This window comes from Taudactylus pleione, unplaced genomic scaffold (genome assembly GCF_031769625.1).
Source record: "Taudactylus pleione unplaced genomic scaffold, aTauple2 ptg000212l, whole genome shotgun sequence".
Lineage (NCBI taxonomy): Eukaryota > Metazoa > Chordata > Amphibia > Anura > Myobatrachidae > Taudactylus > Taudactylus pleione.
Genome location: NW_028284614.1, coordinates 467,150 through 493,915, shown reverse-complemented (window position 1 = coordinate 493,915; position 26,766 = coordinate 467,150). Strand labels below are relative to the sequence as shown.

General features: G+C 44.6%; 1 protein-coding gene across 2 annotated transcripts in view; it reads left to right on the top strand.

Annotated features, from left to right (window-relative positions):
• Positions 1 to 26,766, top strand: part of TCF7 (transcription factor 7) — a 169,232-nt gene that overhangs the window by 90,523 nt on the left and 51,943 nt on the right. The window contains exons 4-6 of one of the 2 annotated variants that reach the window (XM_088478329.1): positions 10,199 to 10,331; positions 13,690 to 13,780; positions 19,415 to 19,501. In XM_088478329.1, coding sequence (XP_088334455.1) covers positions 10,199 to 10,331; positions 13,690 to 13,780; positions 19,415 to 19,501 — 311 coding nt within the window. The remainder of the gene's footprint in view (positions 1 to 10,198; positions 10,332 to 13,689; positions 13,781 to 19,414; positions 19,502 to 26,766) is intronic. The other variant, XM_088478330.1, reaches the window with a different exon arrangement.

The following is a 26,766-nucleotide window of genomic DNA, read 5'->3' as shown; positions in this document are numbered from 1 at the left end:
TATAACCTGGATAACTATGCAAATTAGGAGTAAATGACAGTGCAGGCAGGGTGTATTCTCATACCGTTTGGAATGGGGTATATCAGGAGCGGACTGATTGATATACAGAACACAAATCAGTATACTATAGCTTTTAAAATCACATGAGTTTTAGAAATCACTGCAGAACAGAGGCAGTGATTCAGCTGCGGATGGATATGCTATCGCAGCTGCTAACATATTAGCAGCTGCGATAGCTGTGAGATGGTAATGCAGCAGGAGGCGAGAGGGGGCCCACACTACACTGATGTACTGTACAGGTAGGGAATCAATGTAGATGTGTACTAATAGCCCTAATAAAAGTGTTTGGGGTACCTAAGTTGTTTAAATTGCTTCTTATTAGTGTATTTTCAAAAGTGGTGAAGAATGGCATAAAGCTGTATTTTTTTGGTGAAAATAAGTAGTCCAGTCAAATTTGGGGTACATGAAAATGGGCGCTAGCATATTTTAATGTTTCTAAAGTGAACTTATAAAATAACATTAAAAACGCACCTGCGGCATGCACCTGCAATCCCCAAAACACCTGACCCATCCTTGCAGACTTCAAGAAGTCTATTTTGCTAGTTTTTATGCTTGTCCCCCCACTTTTTCGCCCCCAAAATGAAAGTACTTTTTTTGGGGTGTTCTGAGGTAATTTTTTTGTTGATTTGTCCTTTGGGGGGGCTTTCCCAAGAGTTCTGAGTCGTTTGCACCCCAAAATAACGATTTAGCACTTTTTTTCACCTGCTATTCATAGGAGATACTTTTCTGCCTATTACAATACATTGACTTTCCGCTTAGGCGAAATCGTCCTGGAATTGAATATAGAGATACTTTGTAAACAGGCGTAAAGTCCGAATCCGTGAAAACTTATCTCCAATCGGCACTTTTCGCCTCTAATTGAATCCGGCCCATAGATAGATAAATAGATATTTGTGGTAAAAAGTAGGAAGGTTGAGATTTATCACTTCAGTAGGCTGATCATGTGTCTGGCTAACATCAACAGCCTTTGTTTCTGCAAATATGACATTTCATGACATACGTAAAGTAGCTTATTATAAGCAAAATTATATGTAAATAATGATAGATGGATAGATAATGGATGAAAGATATATAGATATTGGTGGTAAAATGCAGGAAGGTTGAGCTTTATCATCTCAGTATGCTTATCACGTGACTGGCTAGCATAAATAGCATTTGTGATGTCACTGCTTGGTATAGAACTCTTGTTATCAGCTGTATTTTCTGATTTGACTTCTCACAGTATAACGTAAGCTTGTTCTAACCTGAATAGATAAATAATTAGATATCAGTGGAGACATGCAGGCAATATGCAATTTATCACCTGAGTAGTCTTAAAATATGTCACTCAGCTTTTATAGAAAAGCCACTGTTTGGTATAAAATTGTCACTTACAAGTATGAGATGTGCGCGGACCCCAGTGTTTTTGTTTTGGAACCGGATTCATCTTCGTGTTTTGATTTTGCAAATTCACCCCTAAGTGAGTTTGGTTTTGGATTCGGATAAAAATAGATTAAAAATCAATAAAAACAGCTAAAATGTTTGAATCCAAAACCCGAGTTCGGCTTTTAAATCCGAGTCCACAACCGGCAACAGATCCGAACCGAGACACAAAAGTGAACCCAAACCTTGACCCGGTTCAACGCGGAACCCCTTGATTCGGGTGTGTTCAGATTTCAGAAATCCGGACCCGCACATCTTTACTTCTTAGTTGTTTCTGCTAATATGACATATCATGATGTAAGCTTAATTTAATCAAAATGTTATAAAAATCATGTTAGATGAATTTATAGGGATATATGGGTAGACTGTTGTTAGATAGACATCAGTAGTGAAATGCTGGAAGGTGGTGATTTATCACCTCAGTAGGCTGTTCATGTGACTAGCAAACTTCATAAACAGCTTTTATGATGTGACTCAGCTTTGGTATAAAAGCTACTGTTATACTGCTACAGTTAAATGCTTTATCTGGTATTATGATATCTCTCGCCATAAAGTAAGCTTATTTTAATGTAATTGTTATTTGATAATAATGTTAGCTAGCAGTGGTAAAAGGCAGGCGGTTGGCTGGTCTTGATGGTGGGCCTATTTTGAAGGCCTGGTGCTTATAGTTCCACCATCCCCATTATTAATTCATATATTGCTCTATTACTTTGTTCCATTGGAAATAATGGTATGAGCTTGAAAACGAAGTACAAAATGAAATACCTGGTAAATTAACTGTAGCAGTGACCTGCTCGAACAAAGTGTCATTATTTACTTTTAAAGAAGTAATAAAACTACATTGACTACCTTGAAATAGGTGTTTATAATTATAACAGCTGTTTTATTCTGTCAACTTACTAAATAACCACGGTGAGCTTATTAAATATATTATTTTTATATACAGGTTGAGTCTCCCATAACCAAAATGCTTGGGACCAGGGGTATTTTGGATATCAGAATATTCTGTATTTTGGAATATTTGCATAAAATAATTAAATATCTTGGGAATGGGACCCCAATATAAACACAGAATGCATTTATGTTTTATATACACCTTATACACACAGCCTGCAGGTCATTTTATACTATATTTTTAATAATTTTGTGCATCAAAAAAAGTTTGTGTACATACATGAAATTCATTTATGTGTCATATATACCTTATACACCCAGCCTGAAGATTATTTTATATCATATTTTTAATAACTTGTGCTTTAAACTAGGGGTGAGCGGGTTCGGATTTCTGAAATCCGAACCCCCCCGAGCCCCCCCGATCCGAGTCCAATCCGAGTCAGGCTCGACTTTTCCCGCCTGACTCGGATCTGAAATCGAGGCAAAACGTCATCATCCCGCCTTCCGAGTCTCGCGGGTTTTGGATCCTATATAAGGTACCCGCGTCGGCGCCATTTTCTCACTCGGCTGTGGACAGTGAAGAGGGAGGGTGGGAGTTAGGGCTGTGTAGTGTAGTGTAGTGTAGTGCTGCTGTTGTCCACTACTTCAAAGTCCATAGGGGCTGGCTGTGTTGTGCTGTGCTGCTGTTGTTAATAGGGGCTGTGTCCACTACTTCAAAGTCCATAGGGGCTGGCTGGACTGTGTTGTGCAGTCAGTTCTCCATAGGGGCTGTGTCCACTCCAAAGTCCTGTGCAGTGTCCCAGTCCTAAAGGGGTGCTGTAGTGTTGTCCAGGGGGTGCTCTGTCCATCAGGGGTGCTCCCCCCAAGTGCTAAAAAAATAATATATTTTCTGTGTTTGTGAATTGTGTGCGCAGTAGCCGCACGTGCATCAACAAAGTAGTGCCAAGCGTGCGCCTGTGTCATAAGTAAAGGGCCGGCTGGCTTGACCGTTAAAGGGTGCTGTAACCCCCGAAAGTACACTCCAGTCCAAACCAAAAAAAAATTATTTTCTGTGTTTGTGAATTGTGTGCGCAGTAGCCGCACGTGCATCAACAAAGTAGTGCCAAGCGTGCGCCTGTGTCATAAGTAAAGGGCCGGCTGGCTTGACCGTTAAAGGGTGCTGTAACCCCCAAAGTACACTCCAGTCCAAACCAAAAAAAAAATTCTTTTCTGTGTTTGTGAATTGTGTGCGCAGTAGCCGCACGTGCATCAACAAAGTAGTGCCAAGCGTGCGCCTGTGTCATAAGTAAAGGGCCGGCTGGCTTGACCGTTAAGGGTGCTGTAACCCCCGAAAGTACACTCCAGTCCAAACCAAAAAAAAAAATATTTTCTGTGCTTAGCCGCACGTATATATCAAATCGATATAACATAAATGGAGGACCAAACTTTCTCCGATAAAAATAAAATAGAGAAAGATCAAGAACCACTTCCTCCTAGTGCTGAAGCTGCTGCCACTAGTCATGACATAGACGATAACATGCCATCAACGTCGTCTGCCAAGGCCGATGCCCAATGTCATAGTAGAGGGCACATACAATCCCAAATGGCAAAGTTCAGGAAAATGACCTTGAAAAAGACATTTAAATCAGCTGAAGAGAAACGTAAACTTGCCAATATGCCATTTACGACACGGAGTGGCAAGGAACGGCTAAGGTCGATCCCTAGTATGTTCATGACTAGTGGTTCAGCTTCACATGACGATGGAAGCCCTCCTCCCACTAAAAAAATCAAAAGAGTTAAGCTGGCAAAAGCACAGCGAAGAACTGTGCTTTCTAAGAAGATATCACAAATCCCCAAGGAGAGTCCAAGTGTGGTGGTGGTTGCGATGCCTGACCTTCCCAGCACTGGACGGGAAGAGGTGGCTCTTTCCACCATTTGCACGCCCCCTGCAAGTGCTGAAAGGAGCACCCACAGTCCACTTGCTGATATGCAAATTGAAGATGTCACTGTTGAAGTACAACAGGATGAGGATACTGGTGTAGCTGGCGCTGAGGAGGAAGTTGGCGAGGAGGATTCTGATGGTGATGTGGTTTGTTTAAATCAGGCTCCGGGGGAGACAGTTGTTGTCCGTGGGATGAAAAAGCCCATCACGGTCATGCCTGGGCAGAAGACCAAACATTCCACCTCTTTGGTCTGGCAATATTTCTATCCAAATCCGGACAACAACTGTCTTGCCATATGTACCATATGTAAAGGTGAAATAAGTAGGGGTAGGGACGTCAACCACCTAGGAACATCCTCCCTTATACGGCACCTGCAGCGCGTTCATAAAAAGTTACTGTCAAGTTCAGAAACTTTGGCTAAGACCGTAAGCAGTCCAGGGACACCTAAATCCCGTTGTCCTGTTGTATCCAAGCGCCTGCAAACCACACCGTCAACTCCCTCCTCGTCAATTTCCTCCTAAGTCAGGATCGGAAGTAGTCCTGCAGGCCATGTCACTGGCATGACTGACTCTCCTATCCGGGATTCCTCTGGAGGATCCTGCATTGCTACGCCTACTGCTGCCGCTGCTGCTGTTGCTGCTGCTGGGAGTCGTTCATCATCCCAGAGAGGAAGTAGGAACACCACTACTTTTACTAAACAATTGACCCTCCAACAGTCCTTAGCGAGGAGGATGAAGTACGACAGCAGTCATCCTGAAGCAAAACGTATAACTGAGGCCTTGACTGCTATGTTGGTGTTAGACGTGCGTCCGGTATCCGCCATTAGTGCAGTGGGATTTAGACAATTGATGGAGGTAGTGTGTCCCCGGTTCCAAATCCCGTCTAGATTCCACTTCACTAGGCAGGCGATACCGAGACTGTACAGAAACGTCAGAAAAAGTGTCCTCAGTGTCCTGAAAAATGCCATTGTACACAATGTCCACTTAACCACGGACATGTGGACAAGTGGAACAGGGCAGACTAAGGACTATATGACTGTGACAGCCCACTGGGTAGATGTATCACCTTACGCAGCAACAGCAGCAGCGTCACCAGTAGCAGCATCTCAGAAACGCCAGCTCGTTACAAGGCAGGCTACGCTGTGTATCACCGGTTTCAGTAAGAGGCACACCGCCGACAACCTCTTAGAGAAACTGAGGGAAATCATCGCCCAGTGGCTTACCCCACTTAGACTCTCCTGGGGATTTGTGATATCTGACAACGCCACCAATATTGTGCGGGCATTACATCTGGGCAAATTCCAGCACGTCCCATGTTTTGCTCACACAATAAACTTGGTGGTGCAGAATTTTCTGAAAAGCGACAGGGGCGTGCAGGAGACGCTTTGGGTGGCCCGAAAAATTTCTGGCCACTTTCGCCATTCAGCGACTGCGTGCCGAAGACTGGAGCGCCAGCAAACACTCTTGAACCTGCCCCGCCATCACCTGAAGCAAGAGGTTGTGACGCGGTGGAACTCAACCCTCTATATGCTTCAGAGGATGGAGGAGCAGCAAAAGGCCATACAAGCCTATACATCCACCTATGACATAGGCAAAGGAGGGGGTATGCACCTGACTCAAGCGCAGTGGAGAATGATTTCCGTGTTGTGCAAGGTTCTCCAGCCCTTCGAACTTGCCACACGTGAAGTCAGTTCAGACACAGCCAGCTTGAGTCAGGTCATTCCCCTCATCAGGCTTTTGCAGAAGCAGCTGGAGAAAGTGAAGGAGGAGCTAAGACGGAGCGATTCCGCTCGGCATGTGGGACTTGTGGATGAAGCCCTTCATTCGCTTTGCCAGGATTCCAGGGTGGTCAATCTGTTGAAATCAGACCACTACATTTTGGCCACCGTGCTTGATCCTAGGTTTAAAGCCTATGTGGTGTCTCTCTTTCCGGCCGACACAAGCCTGCAGAGGTGCAAAGACCTGCTGGTGAACACACTGTCAGCTGAAGCGGAACGTGACACGTCAACGGCTCCTTCTTCATTTTCTCCCGCAACTGGGGCTGCCAGGAAAAAACTTAGGTATCCTAAGCAACCCGCTGGCGGTGATGCAGGGCAGGCAGGACCAAGTTTGGACATCTGGTCCGGACTGAAGGACCTGGCAACAATTTCTGACATGTCTACTGTCACTGCATATGATACTGTCACCATTGACAGAATGGTGGAGGATTACATCGGTGACAGCATCCAAGTAGGCATGTCAGACAGTCCATACCTGTACTGGCAGGAAAAAGAGGCAATTTGGAGGCCCCTGTACAAGCTGGCTCTATTTCACCTGAGTTGCCCCCCCTCCAGTGTGTACTCCGAAAGAGTGTTTAGTGCAGCCGGGAACCTTGTCAGCGAAAGGCGTAGGAGGTTGCTTCCACAGAATGTGGAGAAGATGATGTTCATCAAAATGAATTATCAGCTCTTCCAGGGAGACCAGCCTCCAGAAGGTACAGAGGGACCTGTGGTGGTGGATTCAAGTGGGGACGAGTTAATACTTTGTGAGGATGAGGATGTACACACTGAAGAGGGTGAGGAATCGGTGGATGAGGATGACATCTTGCCTCCGTAGAGCCAGTTTGTGCAGGGACACATTAATTGCCAGCTTGTTTTGTGGGGGCCCAAACGAACCAATCATTTCAGCCACAGTTGTGTGGCAGACCCTGGCGCTGAAATTATTGATTTGTTAAAGTGTGCATGTCCTGTTTATACAACATAAGGGTGGGTGGGAGGGCCCAAGGACAATTCCATCTTGCACTTCTTTTTTTTCTTTGCATTATGTACAGTTTGGGGCCTAGTTTTTCTAACTGCCATCCTGTCTGCCACTGCAGTGTCACTCCTAGATGGGTCACGTGTTTGTGCCGCCCACTCGTGTCGCTTAGCATAGTCATCCAGCTACCTCGGTGCAACCTTTTGGACATAAAAACACTATTGTGAGGTGTGAGGTGTTCAGAATAGACTGGAAATGAGTGGAAATTAAGGTTATTGAGGTTAATAATAGCATAGGAGCAGAGAAACCAACAAATTCTGTGATTTTAGCTGTTTTTATGCTTTTTTAAAAAAAAATACAGATCCAAAACACAAAACCCAGAACCCAAAACACGGAAGGGTGGTTTTGGCAAAACCAATCCAGATCCAAAACACGAAGAAAGATCCAGATCCAAAACCAAAACACAAAACACGAAAAGTGGCCGGTGCACACCCCTACTTTAAACAAAGTTTGTGTACATTGAACCATCAGAAAGCAAAGGTTTCACTTTTTCAGTCATGCTAAAAATATTCCGTATTTCGGAATATTTGGATATGGGAGACTCAACCTGTAAGTTTAGCTTAGTGCAAGGTTTAGAGTAATTAAAGAAATCTTTACATATAGTGGTTGGGAATATACAGTGTGTGATTAACATATACAGTGTAATTGTTTTCTCCTTTTCCTGGGCTAGTATCTTCAGGGGAAAGTATGACTTTCTTGGTGTGATAAATAGCTTTCTCTACATGCTCTTCTGTGTCTGTCTGTCTTTATGTATATTCACATAGTACTACCACATCTGTAAAGTTTATGCTTAAACGTACATTTAAATAATACAAGTTTAATGATCATGTTCTCTTTTGCTTGTTACTGTTTTTTTGCACACAAGACCAATTGTGGCATCATATTTACAGTGTATATAACATATCAACACTGGCTTTATTTTTACCCCTTTGAATAGTTGCACTTCCATTATTCTGTGCTTGCACCATTGCCCAGAACATTGCAAACGAGAACAGGACCTCATGGATTAAGAATGTTCTTAGTAATTGAACTGTGGGCCTGATTCAGACCCGCTGGCGAGCGCTGAGCGCTCGCAAGCGGGTCGATGTTGGCCAAGTGTGCATGCGCACCAGGGAGCCCGGCTCCGTCGTGCGCATGCATGAGACCCGCAAAGGGGACGTGCTGTCGATGTTGCTGCCCAGACGGAGGCGTTCCCATGGGAACGCCTACCGTCTGGGGCCGGCCCCACTGACATCACAAATGATGTCAGTGGGAGTGCTTTTGGCTCTGATAGAGCCAAAAGCACTCCAGGACTTGCGGCAGACGATACCCTACCACAAGGGTCTCGTCGCAAGCCCGATGGTCGCGATGGTCTTGACCATCGCGACCATCTTTATGGCCGCTCGCTATAGCTGTGGGTGGTAACCCACAGCTATGCGAGCGGCCAGGAGGCCGCTCTAAAAAAAGAGAGGGAGGGCACTGATTCAGAGCGAGCGCTCTGAAAGAGCGTCCGGCTCTGAATCAGGACCCGTGTCCTTTTATCTCCTCCCAAAACCTCAATCAGAACTTGCTCCCTGCAAACCAGGAGCACATTTGCTACCCCAGTACTCGCCACTTGCCTACTGTTACAGTATATAGCTGCCTTCATTTTACTATTTGTATAGTATAGTTAGGAGTATTTAAGCACATTTTCCATGCTGTCTAGAAAGCCCTAGATTCACTTCAATGCTTATTGCAATATATATTCCCTTAACAAAGCTCCAATGCAATATTTGAGCATTTTAAAGTTTTTTTGCTTTTCAAACAACGAAAACAACAATAGATAGGTGACCGTTGCATCAATTATGAACTTGTCAGTGAGTCCCAGCTGCCCATTTTTTTTAATTTTTTTTTTGTACATGCAGCACCATAGGCGTGCGCAGCCGCCGGGTCAGCGTTGTGTAACCCCCCCATCACGGGACAAAGGGCCTGATTCAGAAATGGCCGCTAATGCCGCCACTCCTGCAAATGTGCACGCCATCGCTGTTTGGAAATATGCAAATGTCGTAGTTGCCGGGATTTTTTTATTGATACGGCCGCCGGCGGATTCGCCAATGCAAGCAACTTCGTACAAAAAAGCAGCATGGGCCATAAATCAGTCTATTATCGGAGTTCTGAGTAAGCCTATGATCGCTCAGATTGACCGCCGTAGCTGAGAGGCCGTAGCAATTTTTTATTGTGTGTGTGATCGCAGTCTCAGACTGAGGCACGCTCCAAAAACTCTTGCCCACAAACGGGTCTCTGGTAGAGGCCGGCCGCATACGAGCCGCTTATAATATTTCTGTGGTGCAATGTCAGGCAAACGAGGAAGTGGCTTATCGGGCCCATATATCAGATTGTGTCCCCCCCCACCTCGATTTAACAATTCCCCTTTCCACCAATATGCTCCCATACATTGCCGATATTTTTCAGTAATTTGCAGATCTTTTTAATCCACAGATCAGATCTGCAAATCATGAAAGTGCCCATTTTACTAGCAAATCAGCTGATGGTTACCATACACTACCAATCTACAGCCCCGTTTGGCCGGTGAAATCCAATAATGGCAATCTGTGAACCCCATACATTGCCGATATTTTTATTATTTTACACAATCATCTGCAAAGCACAGAATTGCCCCAATTGATTGCTGATGTTTGGGCCCCATTAGCCAGGTATCTGTAGAGTGTGTCCAGAGCCACGATCTTTTCAGCAGATGGTTTTGAGAGATGAGGATCATGGATCGCAAGGTAGACTGTATCTGGTAAATTTACTAAAGTGAGAGTTTTTAGAAGTGAGTTTTAGAAGTGATGTTACCTTTAGCATCCAATCAGATTCTAGCGATTACCTTCTAGAAGGTGCTAGTTTAATGTTAAGTAGAATCTGATTGGTTGCTATGGGCAACATCACTTCTATAACTCACTTTTAAAACTCTCACTTTAGTAAATTTACCCCCTAGTAGCGTGTATGCATGAATCCGCATGGTCATCTAGGCTTTCAATCATTGGTTCTATTGTGAGAACAATCGCATCTCACGTGTGATTGTAAATTGTGTGTACCCAGGTTGAAGCTATGAGTTTCATAAGATGATTTTTTTATTTTGTCTTTTAGTCCGCTAAGGTTCCTGTGGTGCAGCCATCGCATGGGATCCACCCGCTTACACCTCTCATTCCATACAACAACGAGCCCTTCAGCCACAGCTCGCACTCGCCACATCTCCCCGCAGACCTCAACCAGAAACAAGGTAACCGCCACAAAATGCAGCATTTGTATTATCATGACGGCAGTCTCCACTTCTAAGGCTCATCCAGATGACCAGTTTCTCTTGTTCCAAATGACAAGCCATAAAATATGAGGGGGGGTGAGATGTATCAAACATTCCAGAGGGAGGTGTATCAAACTTTGGAGAGAGATAAAGTACAAACTAGGGATGTGCAGGCTCATATAGGTTGAATTTTCCCGGCAAGTTTGGATTTTTCCCGCCAAAAAACGGGTCTCAGAAAGAGGCAAAACGTCATCTTTCATGGACAAACATCATCATTCCTGGACACAAGTCCATGGAAGATGATGTTTGTCCATGAAAGATGACGTTTTGTCTCTTTCTGAGACCCGTTTAAGTCCAGGAATGATGAGGTTTGTCCATGAAAGATGACGTTTTGCCTCTTTCTGAGATCCGATTTTTGGCTGGAAAAATCCGAACTTGGCGGGAAAATTCTAACTTATCCGAGCCTGCACATCCCTAGTACAAACCAATCAGCTTCTAACTGTCGTATATCGAACACAGCCTGTAAATTGACAGTTAAAAGCTGATTGGTTGGCATTTTATCTCTCTCTCACTTTATCTCTCTCCAAAGTTTGCTTCTCCCCCTGAATATGACAGCTGAAATATCCAACCCCAATTAGACCAGCAAGTAATCTGTTAATATTGCCACCAGAAGACATCAGAAAAGTTTATGGTCGTACTTAATAACAACGGGGTGTGCATTTATAAAAGCCCCTGGCTTTCCCGTAGGGGGTTAATAGGATAAAGCGATGTTTTCCTTTGTTATTCTGCACCAATCCTGTGGTTACATCCCGGTATTTGGCGTAGATCTGGTTATAGATTTTGGTCATCCAGACAGTACAGCTAGTGAGCCAATAACCAGTCATAATGAGCAGTGCCTGGGCTGAAGATGGGAAGTAGATTGTGACAGTGGGCGGGGAGCTGTGTGTTACATGCGGTGATGAAAATGGAAAGTGCATCATACCAAAAATGAGAGCGACCAGTCATCCTATGAAAAGAATTGTATGAAACAGGAAACCGTCTCACAGCAATAGCTGTGTACTAGGTCTGCCTGTGGATTTCACATACGCTGAGACCTGTTTGCCCATACGCTGCCAGGTTATTGTGGTCACTTTTACTAAAGGGGTATGTATATGTAGCATATGTGATTTTAAAGCAGAACTGTCACCAGGTACTTTTTTTTTTTTTTATGCTTTACTGTATACAGCAGTAACCTGTGCAATGTGCTAATGTAGTTCCTCAGATATAGGATTTAGGGGTCTATTTACCAAACCTTGCATGGAGATGAAATGGACGGAGTTAAGCACCAGCACCAGCCAACCAGCTCCTAAAGGGGCATACACACAAGACAATATCTTTGAACGATAATGATATTGTTAAGTGATACTGTATAGCATTCATATCATTCCATGTGTATGCAATGAACGACCAACGATGCACGTTCCCACTGGATGATAACGATATGTTTGGTCGTCCGTACATGCAGGCCAATATGGACGATAACATTTGCCTGTTCAGAGATGTGGCAGGATGATTTCACTGAAAGATATCCATCAGTGTGTACAGCCAATATCATTTGTCCTGCTCTGCAGGCAGTTCAAGGGAAATCTTTCAAGGGAAATCTTTCACCAATATCGTTCATACAGCTCCTCGTACCATGTGTGTATGCGGCTTAACTGTCATTTTTCAAACCCAGCCTGTAGAGTGACAGTTAGGAGCTAATTGGCTGGTGCTTTACCTCCGTTCGCTTTATCTCCATTCCAAGGCTTTAGTAATAGACCCCTTAGTTAGGGGCACTGGGCCTGATTCAGACCCGGTCGCAAGCACTGAGCGCTTGCAACCGGGTCGATGGTGGCCCAGAGCCGGCTCCAACGTGCGCATGCGCGAGACCCGGACAGCGACGGGCAAACCGTCGCTCCGGGTCTCGTACCAAAGGGGGCGTGCTGTCGATGTTGAGTGACAGCACGCCCCCTTTGGTGGGCGGGCCGGGGGGGTGGCTGCCCAGACGGAGGCGTTCCCATGAGAACGCCTACCGTCTGGGGGCGGCCCCACTGACATCACAAGTGATGTCAGTGGGAGAGCTTTCGGCTCTGTGAGCCGAAAGCTCTCTGGGGCTTGCGGCCACGAGACCCTACCACAAGGGTCTCGTCGCAAGCCCGATGGTCGCGATGGTCTTGACCATTGCGACCATCATCATGGCCGCTCGCTATAGCTGTGGGTGGTCACCCACAGCTATGCGAGCGGCCAGGAGGCCGTTCTTAAAAAAAAAAAAAAAAAAAAAAAGACCGGCCCTGATTCAGTGCGAACGCTCTGTTAGAGCGACCGGCTCTGAATCAGGGCCTCTGTGCGCTCTATCTCCCTCCGGGCTGCACGCCAGCGCAGCTGTGACCTCCCGTATAGAAGAGGCCAGCCCAGGAATGCGCAATGGTGAGTCTTGGAAGCGAGGCGCGTGGTCAGACCAGAGTACGTGTTCCTGGCTTCCGCTATAGATCACGGCTGACGTATGTGCGTCTGGAGTGAGCCTTCCCTGAGTATAGCATAGGTAAATACATAACTTGGCAGAACCTGGTGACAGGTCGTCTAAAATATCCTGTGATAAAGTGAACAGTGCTGTGTAATAATGGTATAAAAGCAAGTGGAGGCTGATATGTAACCCATAGAACTTGGTGACCTCCTTCCAGACATAAAATACAAAAGGGGGTTTTTAAGTTCAAGAAATCTTAAATATAATCATTATTTTATGGCTATCACATTAACAATTGTATTTTCCCCTTGTTTATATACTCATGGAGAGATGTATCAAAGCTTGGAAAGAGAGATAAAGTGGACGAAGATAAAGTACTAACCAACTGTCACATTACAGGAGCTGATTGGTTGGTACTTTATCCCCATCCGCTTTGTTCAAGGTTTAGTACATAGACCCCACAGAAGCCGATCGGTTGGTATTTAATCTCTATCCAAAATGTGTTACCTCTCCCCCTAAGTAGGATCACAGATTAGACTTAATGTATAAACAAACATTAGATTGGTTGCTTCACTTCTCTATTGTTTAGAAGGTTTGATACATCTCCCCCTTCTTTAAATCCCAAAGCATTGTGTGCATTGCACCCTGAATAAACCAATACCGGACGTGCATCCCAACCATTGGTCTTTTTTCTTTCTATTATGGTTCCATTTATTTTTGCACAATATATTACTTGTATTTCTTGCTGATATAGGAGAAATGCAAAATATTTGATTCTTATTAAATGTACAATCCAGAACATATATGCCGTAGCTATAGATTGTAATTTAAGCACTGTTTTCTTCATCCACCTAGGAGCACAACGATCCTCCCAAACGCCAGATCTCCCGGCATTTTACCCAATATCTCCAGGAGGTGTTGGACAGATATCGCCTTCAATGGGTTGGTAAGTGTACACTTTCCATTTGTCATGCTCTCCTATATATTACATTAGTCCACAATAAATACTGGAAAGAGATTAAAAAGTCTATTTGTCATTGATGGGTATTTGGCGTTGCGTTGGTAACGATGATTGTGCGATATCTCATTGAGCATCTCCGCTATTTACTATGTCAGGACTGCTGGGCATGCATCAGGGACAAGCCGATTCCTCTGCCATAATTGTGTTCCGATTGTCGGCAATAGGAGGGAATGATTATCCACCTCCTTGTGTAGCTGATGGGCATATTCAACGACCATCGGCACATGCACCTAGGGCTCCATTTATCGTTGTGACCAGCTGCCAGTGGTATATATTGTGAAGTGTCTGCGTATCTGGCAGTGTTACAAAAGCAATAATAGTCATGGCACTTTCCAGCTCTGCAAACAGAAGTCCTTTTCCATTGATTGCTGCAATATAAAAACCATCCAAGTACAAGTCACTCCTATCAACTCATTTCTTTTTATGTACAGTATTTACCACACTTTCTCTGCTTCATGATCGGTTTGCCTTATGCATTATGCCGGGCGGGAAGGTGCTGCGATGGGGGCATGACCACACCCGATGGCGTGCTTTGGAATATTTGATGCGTTAGGTTGCCCCTTGCACTCATTCACAACAACCGTTTGCTGTAGTTACAGGCAGAGTTGCATAAAATTGGATTTAAAAAAAAATAAATAAATAAAAAAACGGATTTATTTGATTTAAATAGGATTTTTGGGCTTTAAACATGATTTTTATAAAAAAAAAATTTGTAAGTAAACCTTTAAAATTTGTAAACATTTTATTTAAAAAAATTTTTTTACTAAAAAATCCTATTTAAATCAAATGTTTTTTTTTTTTTTTTTAAATCCAATTTTATGCAACCCTGGCACAGTGCACGTGACACGCCTACACCCATTCGCTGATGTGCCTCTCCACCGCCTGAGCTGTGGGACAGAGGTGCCCACATGGCTGAGGCAGCAATGCAGAGCCCTTAAATTGGGACTGTCCTGCCTGAATGAGGACAGATGGACGGTATGATTGCGGGAATACAGGCATATTTCCGAGGCCCAATCTTTAAAACTCAGTTATTCCTAGCTACTTTTATTTCACTTCAGCTCTTGTAATCTGCGCCTTCGAAACATCACCTGCCACTTTTTTGGTTACCGCCAGTTTCTCCTTTACTGTGTAAGATTCTCGTTTATGTGCGTTTGTGGAGTGGGAGTAGCATTAGGGAGACATACTCCGCGCGACAGTATCCTACAAACCTGCACTATTACCACGGCGCTAAGTACTAGGCATATTTTCAGTATATATGTACAGGCTTTGGTCTCGTCAGAGTGGAGGCTCTCTGACATCATGAGGCCTTTATTTCCCTGCTTGCTGCCTGCTCATACCGCGAGTATTTATGTAGGACAGAGGATATGAAAGGCAAAGCCAGCCCTGACCAATTTAGTGCCCTAGGCAAGATTTCAGCTATTGTCCCCTAAACTATGTGAAGGTGAGACACTGCCAACTCAGGTTGGTGCTAGCAGAGGCAATACACAGACAAAAATGCTTTATTATTACTATTAATATTATTTTCTTTAAAAATTACACTACAGCTCATTGATTTCAATACACCACCCAAATCGTCGATTTTTCAGATGAACAAAAGAAGCTAGTTTGTGATTAATATATATATTTATTTTGGCAAATAAACATGCTTTGTACTCATACACATTGTTTACAAATAAACAGAGTTTTGATTTCCTTAAATGTTTCTCTCATCAAAGTATCCACCCTGTTCTGTCAGTCAACTTGTCTAAAGTTTCAGCTCCAGTTGCAGCCCACATGGCAGGCGAAAGCTGAATAGGCTTGAGAACAGATAAAAATCCTGTTGTTTTGTTTTTTGCTGATTGGCTGGCGTGACAGCCTTGTTACTAGGCAGATTAGTTTAGGTATGTATCAGCTGGTGTGTTGTTTGGCCAATGAGTGGATTAGGGGTGTGTTTATAAGTCCATGTATATAAGTGTGGTTTGGCCTGTGCACAGCCTCTTTTTTTTTTCATTTCTGGTGCCCACCCACCTGCCCAAAACCTTTGCTGCTTTGGTTTGTTCTAACTTTTTATTCCTATTTAGGGAAGGCGCAGCATTGGCGGGAGAACGCTGCATCTCAGTGGCTTTATGTGGCACAAGAAAACGTTGTGAGGGTGCTTGCCCTCGATGTACATGGCGAGTCCTAGGGATAGAACTGCCATCAAATGAATAGATCGGAGAGACCTTGCTAAAGAGAGAGGCTTGTCCTAAAATAGACCAATCCCTTTAACTTCTGCCACTGTATGGAAAACTTTACTTGTACATTTTTTTTGTTTCAAAATGCCTTTTCATGTTGTATGAACGTGGATTTAGGTTTGATGGTTCTTTCAGTTCGTCGACAATTTAAAAGGTGAAACGTTGCTCTAGGCCGTGAATCCTATTGCATTATGGCTTTATATATATTTTCGGCTGAAAATAAGACTTTCCTTCCCATCCATCAGGTTTGGCTTCCAATTGCGGTAATTAGCACGTCAGACTCATTTAGGGAATAGGCGTGAGGACCTTAATCCTTTCGTATTGTAATAATTTGTCCCACGGAGTAACAAATGTCACTGTTGGATTAACTTTGTGTGTTTCTGTCCTGCTTTGGGGTCGGAATGTGGAACTTCAAAGGCCGCTGATGTACTGCAGTGCTTGGGTTGGTGTTGGTGCGATTACAACATAAACGATTAACTTTTAAGCAGTGTGGGACTGATTGTTGTATGACAGTATGTAAATAGGGGCAGCCCTGAGCTAAATTCCTGCTAGCGAGGATGGGGCAGGAGCTGGCAGTGCTTTCACAAATAACTGCTACTTATAAATGTAAAAATATGCGTGGCATGACGGGGGCGCGACTTTCCCAATAACGGTTACACCATGGGGTAGATGTGTCAAGAAAGAATAAAAAAAAAATTTGAAAAGGGATTTTTAATTTTTCTCAAAGTGTAACCAGAGGCATTTCATGAATAACGGGTTCCGTGTTATTGGGTTGCACATGCAATGTCCAGAAGTAAAAGCATTGCGGATGTTGTTTTCATTTTTGCGGACCCTGGCCGCACAGATAGAACTACCTATTGCATCAACGTTATGCTGAGGTGATGCCGGGGGTCTGCAGATTGCTGAAGGGGTAAGTTTGTGCAACAGCTCTCCAGGGACTTTTGTTTGATACATTTTAAGTGCTAACACATTCTGCATCACTGCGATGCGCTGAGATAAAGGACATTTTGTTACAATAACCACCATGTTTTTAATGTAAAACCTACATGTCTGGATTATTTAATGTGACGGAAGAGAGGATTTTACGCTTGCCCCCTAAACCATCATCCATTTCGGAAAGTGTTCATTGATTTGGGAAGTACCACCATACAGATGGGCCCTTACACATCTTTGCTGCAGTCGATTAAAAAGCCCATCTCGGCGAGCCAGGTGCCGTGAGACTCTGCTAGTGCCGGCCGTCTTTTTGGCGCCTTTTTTTTTTACCGAAAATGCGCCACAGTCTCAATGTGATGTGACTAGGATGCCCCAGCAGACTGTACTGATTAATTTCATATGCCACACTTGTATATCTGTGTGCGACTGAGTCCCCGAATCTGTATACGAAGTGCTACAATGTAGCGGCCGCAGCTTTATTCATTCCAAGTTCTGTTGTGGTTCATATACAGACTCAGGTGCGCGTAGATATACACGCGTCACATATCAAATTAATCTGCACCGTCTGCTGATGCGTCTTATTTACATCGCAAGACGCCCGGCGCTAGCAGTGTAGCGCGGGACCTGGCTGCTCACTCATGCCAGGCAAGCCGCTCTGCATGGTGTATAGAGGGAATCGGTATGATTTTACCGCCGGACCCATGACCGGCGGTTGGAATCCCGACAGCGGTATCCCGGCAGAGGAGGAAATCCCGATCGTCAAAGGTAAGTATATACTGACCTATTTCTACCCCCTAACCCTAACCCTCCCTTAGGGGTGCCTAACCCTAACCTTCCCCCCCAGTGCCTAACCCTAAGCCCCCCCTCTAAGTGCCTAACGCTAACTCCCCCTTCCCCTAGCCTAAACCTAACCTCCCGGGGGGGTGCCTAACCCTAAGTCCCCCCGGGAACCCTAAACCTAACCCTTCCGTCCCCCCCGTCCCCCCCGAGGCCTCCCCCGAGGCTATCCGCGCTCGGCGCCTGGCGTCCCTTCGATCTAGATGCCGGGTGTCTAGCTCCCGCCGTATGTCTAATGACAGGCGTCGGCATATCGACGACTGTCTTTAGACCCTTGCCGGGATATGACAGTCGGGAAGCCGGCTGCCGGGATTAGGTCCGCCGGCTTCCCGACTGCATATCGTATAGAGGCTAGATGTATGAGGACACACCTGTACATAGTTCTCTTTAGGTTTATTGCTTCTGCATAGCATTGCCGAGTTATTATTCTTGTTATCGGTATAGAAGTGGAGCATATACGATGTGTCTCTAAGGGAAAACATATTATATATATAAATGTGTGTGTGTATGTATATATAAATGTGTGTATGTATCTATATATAAATGTGTGTATGTATATATAAATGTGTATGTATGTGTGTATATATATATATATATATATATATATATATATATATAATGTGCAGTATGTATACATACACACACAATATAACTATATCACTGGGCTTTTACATCAGCTGTCTAATAATATTTTATGACTAGGTGTTTCTCTCAGTCCAATGTAAAGTCCCAATATCACATATGTGAACTAATAATACTCAGATCCTGGGAATATGAAAGATCGCTGCTCCCCTTGACACTAACCCGGGATTCACTGGATATTAGACATCTGCAACAAAAGGAAACACAAAGGGGGCGCTCTGTAGTGCATGATTTGTTTGTAATAAAGATAAAATTCTAAAACATCACACACTTAGCATACATTGCTCGTACCAAGTAGTTAAACACTGTGGACTGAGCACCACATTATATATACTGCACCCCCGTGGCAAGCTCCAACACTCGTCAGCCATCTATTCGGGACCTTCAACCCGTGCTGCCAGCCAGCATACCCGGAGTAGCACTCCGAGGACCGGAACTCCACGCCGAGAGGAGGATGAAACCACAGAGTGCATATACAATGTGTTTCTATGGGAAAAAATTAAAATATCTATCTATCTATATCAGGCTCACCTATGGTTGTCTGCTAGCCATTGTCTAGCAGCTGGTAAGCAGATACGTGTTGGAAGACATAATAGAACAGTGAGGGGAGCTGGCACAGTATATGAGGACTGCTTGGGTAGGTTTGAAAAAGATTTGGAGGGAGAGAGATATTAAACGTTCTAAAGAGGACAGTTAGAGAAGTCGCCCATATAATGTGCTTGATAAATGATAGCTGAAAGCTGATTGGTTGCTGTATACAACTTATCCACTTTTCCTTTTTTATGTTTTCTTGATCACCAGAAAGTGAACCTAATAACCAACATAATAACTGTCTACAATATATAATGTTTCAGAAGTGTATAACATAGTACCTTATGTGTAAAGACACGAAACTGACTCCATGGGTTGTTTTTTTTTTCCCCCCCACTCGCAGGCAAAGTCAGCCTGTCTATCCTCTCTCTTCTTGTGGATTTAGACAGCCCTATACATCCGCACTCTCTTCAGGTGCTTCGTACTCCAGGTGAGTATCAGACCGGCGAGGCAGTGCCTCACTGTGTTCGCCTTTTTGTAGCTTACATCGCTCAAGCTTTTTCCGTCGCTCTCGTCGAACCCGCAGGTTACAGAGGGAACAAACTTTCCAGCTTTACATGTTGCATCTGTGTCTTCCTAATGTCCGTCTCTTGGAGAATGTCGCGTCTGAGTTTTCCCCCGTGTGCAAATAAATGTTGTGGAAATTTGATACATGCAGTGTGCTGCGTAAGGTACCGCTTTCCAGCATGCCCGTGTCTTTTGTGTATTACTAGAAATGTACTATCTAGTACTTGGTCTTTTTTATGTAGTTGGAAGGTCCCTCAGAGAATACAACAGGGAATCTGAACAAACAGATGCCATCAAATATATCATGTGCTATAATCGATATGATGTACATGTCGGTTATTTAAAGTGACATCCTGCCCGAAAAGTAACTTAATTTCAAAGGTGACAAATATCTTGTCTGGGTCTTTATGCCAAAGGGATATATCCCGTTCAGTATCCCGGCACTTTCGGATTCCGGTGGTCAGCATGTCGGTGCCGGCATGCCGACCGCCGGAATCCCAAAGGTAAGTAGCCGGATTAGAGGGAGGGTTAGGTTTAGGGTGCTGGGAGGTGGAGGTTAGGCTTAGGGTGCATGAATAGGGAGGTTAGGTTTAGGCACTGGGGGGTAGGTTTAGGCACCAGGAAGGGAGGGTTAGGGTAGGGGGAGGGTTAGGCACTAGGGGGAGGGTTAGGTTTAGGGTGCAGAGAGGGAGAGGTTAGGTTCAGGCACTGGGGGGAGGGGTAGGTTTAGGCAACGGGAAGGGAGTGTTAGGGCAGGGAGAGGGGGAGGGTTAGGATACCGACCAACAGGTATCGGTATCCTAACCCTGTTGGGATGCCGGGATCCACAAGTTCTGTACCTAATTATCCAGCATATTATATAACACCTGACTGCCTGCCATATTATATAGCCACTTATGGACTTGCGCATTACATAAGCCCAGTTATCCAAGACATAAAGTAGCCCCTGATTGAGAAATCAGTTGTCAAACACATTGCACAGCCCCAGCTGTCCAGCACATTACATAGCCCATAGTTGTCCACCATTTTTTGTAACCACAACAGTGTTACCTCTAGTTGTCCATGTCATACAGCACCAGCAGTTGCTTTGTATTTTATATGTGCTCCATCTGTTCACTTAGGGGGGCAAGGTTGTGTGTGTATGGGGAGGGCAATGAATCATTATGCATCTTCAGCCCTGCTCATTGCTGAACAATGGCACAAATTGCAGTCCTGATGGTGTGAATGGCATTACCCAATTCACAAAGAAGAGAAACAGGTTCTAGGTTGGTGGCCTACTCTCCTTGGAGTACAGGAGAACCCCATGAAATCCAGGGGGTCTCCCAGACATTTCAGGAGAGTGGGCAAGGATAGTGAGACATTTCTCATCCCTCAGGAGGAACTGCTAGACAGACAGGGCTGGACTAAAGGCCCCTACACACTACACAATATTGATAACGATTTGGCCGATTCCGACGCATCGGAACGACAATTTGTCAATAGCGTGCAGTGTGTATGCACTACATCATGTAGTGTGCGCTCCCATGGGGTCGTCAGCCCCATCGCCTGTTCTTTTGCAGGAAGATCAGGCGTTGCGGCTGACGATCCCATGCAGCTCTATGTGGCGAGGGGCCGGCATATCGGGCGGTTCGGGCACTATATCGCCCAGTGTGTGCGGACCGCTCGTTGGCTTCTATTAAACACAACACCACAAATTTGGTCCATGTGAACTTCTCTCACTGTGCCATTCGTCCCATTGTTAATCTGGCCCTGCTCTTTTCCTAAAGTAAGTTTATTTTAATCTAAGGTCCCCATTTATCAATGAAGGTAAACACCAGCGCAGTTTTTCGTTTAGTATCACTGTGATGAACAACGAAAAATCCCCTGGTATTTACCAATACTTACCCCTCCAGAGAGGTCCAGTGAAGTCCTCCGCCTCAGCGAGGCCTTCTGCTGGGCTACAGCCAGCCTAACGTTGCCAGCGATGGGGGTCTTGTGAAATGCGCATGTGCAACCTAAAGATGGCGATAGCAATGCTGTAACAGACAGCGGTGATCTTAGATTACCGCTGTTTGTTAAATCCAGAAACGATGACATAACTCCTTTAGCGATCGCTAAAGGGGTTATGCTCCGTGGATAAATGGGGGCCAAAATGTTATATGATAAATAGATAGCAGTGGTAAAATACAGGCATGCTGAGATGTATCCCCTCAGTAGGCTGATCATGTGACTGGCTAACATCAAATAAACAGCCTTTGTGATGTCACTGCTTGGCATAGAACTGTCATTTATTGGCTGCATTTGCTGATTTGGCTTCTCACAGTGTAATGTAAGCTTGTTTTAAGTGACATAGTTTGGCACTACAGAGGAGGAGGAGGAGGAGGAGGAGGTGTGTGTGTTGAGGAACCATTGTTATTATACATTGCACTAGGTTGTACACATCTGGGGTCCACTTTATAGAAAGAGTCTTAAATCCATACAGGATCGGATAAAGGCTGTATAGGCCTGGGGCTGAAAATAATCAGGGGCCTATTGTGATAAGTGAAGGACTTGAATGTGGTCATGGACACCCCCAACACTATCAGCCTTAATGTCTCACTAAATACATCAAAGTAGAAAAAAAGCATAACCTTGTGAGGAAAACAGAAATACTATTTTAATACTTTTCATTTATGGCTGATCGTGTGGCTGGTGATCATCATGCGGTCATGATGATGGGCCTATATTTACGTGGAGGCCTGGAGCTATAGTCCCATCTACCCCATTGTTAATCTCACCCTGCTCTTGGCCTAAAGTAAGTTTAATTTAATGTAAATGATATATGTAAATAAATTAGATGGATGATATATTGATATATAGTGGTAAAATACAGAAATGTGGAGATTTATCACCTCTGGTAGACTGATCATGTGACTGTCTAAACATCATAAACAGCCTTTATGATGTCACTGCTTGGTATAGAACTGTCAGTTGTCAGCTGTATTTGCTCATTTGACTTCTCACAGTGGGCTGGATTCAGAGATGGACGGATTTGCTAAGCCACACACAAGCAGCTGTGCAAATCCATCCATCTCCTATGCAAATGCAGAAGGAAGTGTCAGACACCTCCTTGCTCCATTTGCGATCCAGTGCTGGTCACGTAAGAGGCTAGGAATCTGCATCCGTTGACACAGACCCTGGCTTTGTCCCTCCCAGAAAACTGAGGTAACACGCCCCCATTTCCAGGGGAATGGTGACCAGGCAAGCCCCTGCTCCACCCCCCAAACGCTGCAGCATGTCAATCATACTGCGGCTTGGGGGGTCTGCGTGCGAGATCGCAGGACCTGTTCTGCACATGCAGATGAACGTATATCTGAATCAGACCCAGTGTCAGGTAAGCTTATTGTAACCTAAATGATTGATAGATAGGTAGACAAACCCACAGACAGATATCAGTGGTGAAATACAAGCAAGATGCAATTTATCACCTTGGTAGGCTGATCGTGTGGTTTAGTAATATAATAAACATCCTTTGTGATGTTACTTCGCTTTTATAGAAAAGCCACTGCTTGGTAGAAGACTGTCAGTGATAAACTGTTTCTGCTAATATGACATCTCATGATAGAATTCTTATATGAAAATAATGATACATAGATAGATTTGTTGATGGATAGATAGGCATCAGTAGCAAAATGTGATGCATCACATCAGTAGGCTGATCATGTAACTTGCTGACATCATAAATAGCTTTTGTGATGTCACAGCTTGGCATAGAACTGTCAGTTATCAGCTGTATTTGCTAATTTGACTTCCCACAGTGTAAGGTAAACTTGTATTAACCTACATGATAGACAGATGTCAGTGGTGAACTGCATTCAAGAAGTGATTTATTGCCTCCATAGGCTGATCATGTGACTGACTAATATCCTGAACAGCATTTGTGATATCATTCAGCTTTGGTATAAAAGCTACTGCTTGATTTAAATATGTCAGTTATAAGCTTTATCTGCTGTTATGACATATTTTGGCCAGTGCTGGATTAAGGACCACATGGGCCTAGGGCTGAAAATGATCAGGGGCCTATTGTGAGAAGTGGAGGAGTTGTATGTGGGCATGTACACCCCCAACACTATCAGCCCTAATGTCTCCCTAAATATATAAAATTAGAAAAAAATACATCATTTTGTGAGGAAAATAAAATTTTAATAGTTATATCATGATGGTGGGCCTATTTTATGTGGAGGCCTGGAGCTATAGTCCCATCCTCCCCATTGTTAATCTGGCCCTGTAGACAGAACTTAGGCTGCTCATATAATAGATTCCACTAAAGGGGACAACACTTCACTCAGCAAAGAGTGTATTCTCTTTGTAACTACAAGTTCAAGTGTACATTGGAGCACATGTGCATGCTGGCAGTTATAGTGCACTCTTTGTTGAGAGCCTGGTTTCCACCACCCACGGGTACCAGCAGAGCCTCAGTGCTACTCGCCAGTGGGATGGTCTTTTATAGGCATGGTAACAAAATCGGCATTTGGGACACACCTTCAGAGGATAGGGACACATTACTGCTCAGCACTAAGCTTGTACAAAATGGAAGTGGTAAAACCAGATGCTTCTCATCAATAGTACGAAATAAGCTTCTATGATATGAGATCTTGGGGAAGAAAATTAAGGGACATTTAAAAAATAAATAAATTACAATGAGGTAAATGGCTTCCAGAAAGGAAAGCATTAAATAATATTAGACAAAGCAGCTAAGCTGCAACATGGCTAAATGTTCTTTTATTCTTTTTATCGTATTTGCATCACTTCGTGCCCTATGTTAATTGACCCATTGAGAGTTTCCTGTGCGGTTGGCCTATGGTATACAATCTGCATATGGAATTTTATGCATCAGAGCACACTATATAGCCCAGGGCCTGTTCCCTACGACATACACATATGTGCGCAGTTAGAGAGGCTTCTTGTAATCGTTTGTTGCTGGAAAAGCGTAGTAAAGTTTTGACAACTCTTTGAAAGCTCAAGTGCTTAAGCAAATATATATATATACATTGTAACATGAGACATTCCGTATATTCATTCACACATCGTTAGAGTGTCCTTCTTACATACTTGTTAAAATATCTTACTTACATTAATGTCAGTGAGATAAGTTCAAATGGACCAAAGTTGTGGTGTTGTGTTTAATAGAAGGCAATGACCTAGGTATAGCTACATACCAAAATCTCCTGACCAGGACTGAGAAGGGACCTGATGCAGGGGCAGCGCGGCCACCACATAACTGTACAACGTATTCTACCTCTCTATTCTCAAATATACGCAGTGGCCTATGCAGTCAGGGAGGTAGCACCCCCCCCCCCCCGGTGTATATACTCCTCTCATCACCCCCCCCTTTGTGTATACACACCTCTCATCACCCCCCCCTCTGTGTATACACACCTCTCATCATCCCCTCCTCTGTGTATACACACCTCTCATCACCCCCTCCCCTCTGTGTATACACGCCGCTCATCACCCCCTCCCCTCTGTGTATACACACCTCTCATCACCCCCCTCCCCTCTGTGTATACACACCTCTCATCACCCCCCTCCCCTCTGTGTACACACACCTCTCATCATCCCCCCTCTGTTTACACACACCTCTCATTACCCCTCCTCTGTATGTACACACACCTCTCATCACCCCCCCTCTGTGTATACACACCTCTCATCACCCCTCCTCTGTATGTATACACACCTCTCATCACCCCTCCTCTGTATGTACACACACCTCTCATCATCCATCCTCTGTATGTACACACACCTCTCATCACCCCTCCTCTGTATATACACACACCTCTCATCATCCATCCTCTGTATGTACACACACCTCTCATCACCCCCTCCTGTATGTACACACACCTCTCATCACCCCTCCTCTGTATGTACACACACCTCTCATCATCCCTCCTCTGTATGTACACACACCTCTCATCATCCCTCCTCTGTATGTACACACACCTCTCATCACCCTCCCCCCCTGTATATACACACACCTCTCATCATCCCTCCTCTGTATGTACACACACCTCTCATCATCCCTCCTCTGTATGTACACACACCTCTCATCATCGCCCCCCTGTATGTACACACATCTCTCATCACTCCTCCTCTGTATGTACTCACCTCATCATCCCTCCTCTGTATGTACACACACCTCTCATCATCCATCCTCTGTATGTAAACACACCTCTCATCATCCCTCCTCTGTATATACACACACCTCTCATCATCCCTCCTCTGTATGTACACACACCTCTCATCACCCCTCCTCTGTATGTACACACACCTCTCGTCATCCCTCCTCTGTATGTACACACACCTCTCATCATCCCTCCTCTGTATATACACACACCTCTCATCATCCCTCCTCTGTATGTACACACACCTCTCATCATCCCTCCTCTGTATGTACACACACCTCTCATCATCCCTCCTCTGTATGTACACACACCTCTCATCATCCATCCTCTGTATGTACACACACCTCTCATCATCCATCCTCTGTATGTACACACACCTCTCATCATCCATCCTCTGTATATACACACACCTCTCATCATCCATCCTCTGTATGTACACACACCTCTCATTATCCCTCCTCTGTATATACACACCTCTCATCACCCCTCCTCTGTATGTACACACCTCTCATCACCCCTCCTCTGTATGTACACACACCTCTCATCACCCCTCCTCTGTATGTACACACACCTCTCATCACCCCTCCTCTGTATGTACACACAACTCTCATCATCCACCCTCTATATGTACACACACCTCTCATCATCCCTCCGCTGTATATACACACACCTCTCATCACCCCCCCCTGTATGTACACACACCTCTCATCACTCCTCCTCTGTATGTACACACACCTCTCATCACCCTCCCCCCCTGTATGTACACACAACTCTCATCATCCATCCTCTATATGTACACACACCTCTCATCATCCCTCCTCTGTATGTACACACACCTCTCATCACCCCCCCCTGTATGTACACACACACACCTCTCATCATCCCTCCTCTGTATGTACACACACCTCTCATCACCCCCCTCTGTATGTACACACACCTCTCATCACCCCCCTCTGTATGTACACACACCTCTCATCACCCCCCTCTGTATGTACACACACCTCTCATCATCCATCCGCTGTATGTACACATACCTCTCATCACCCTC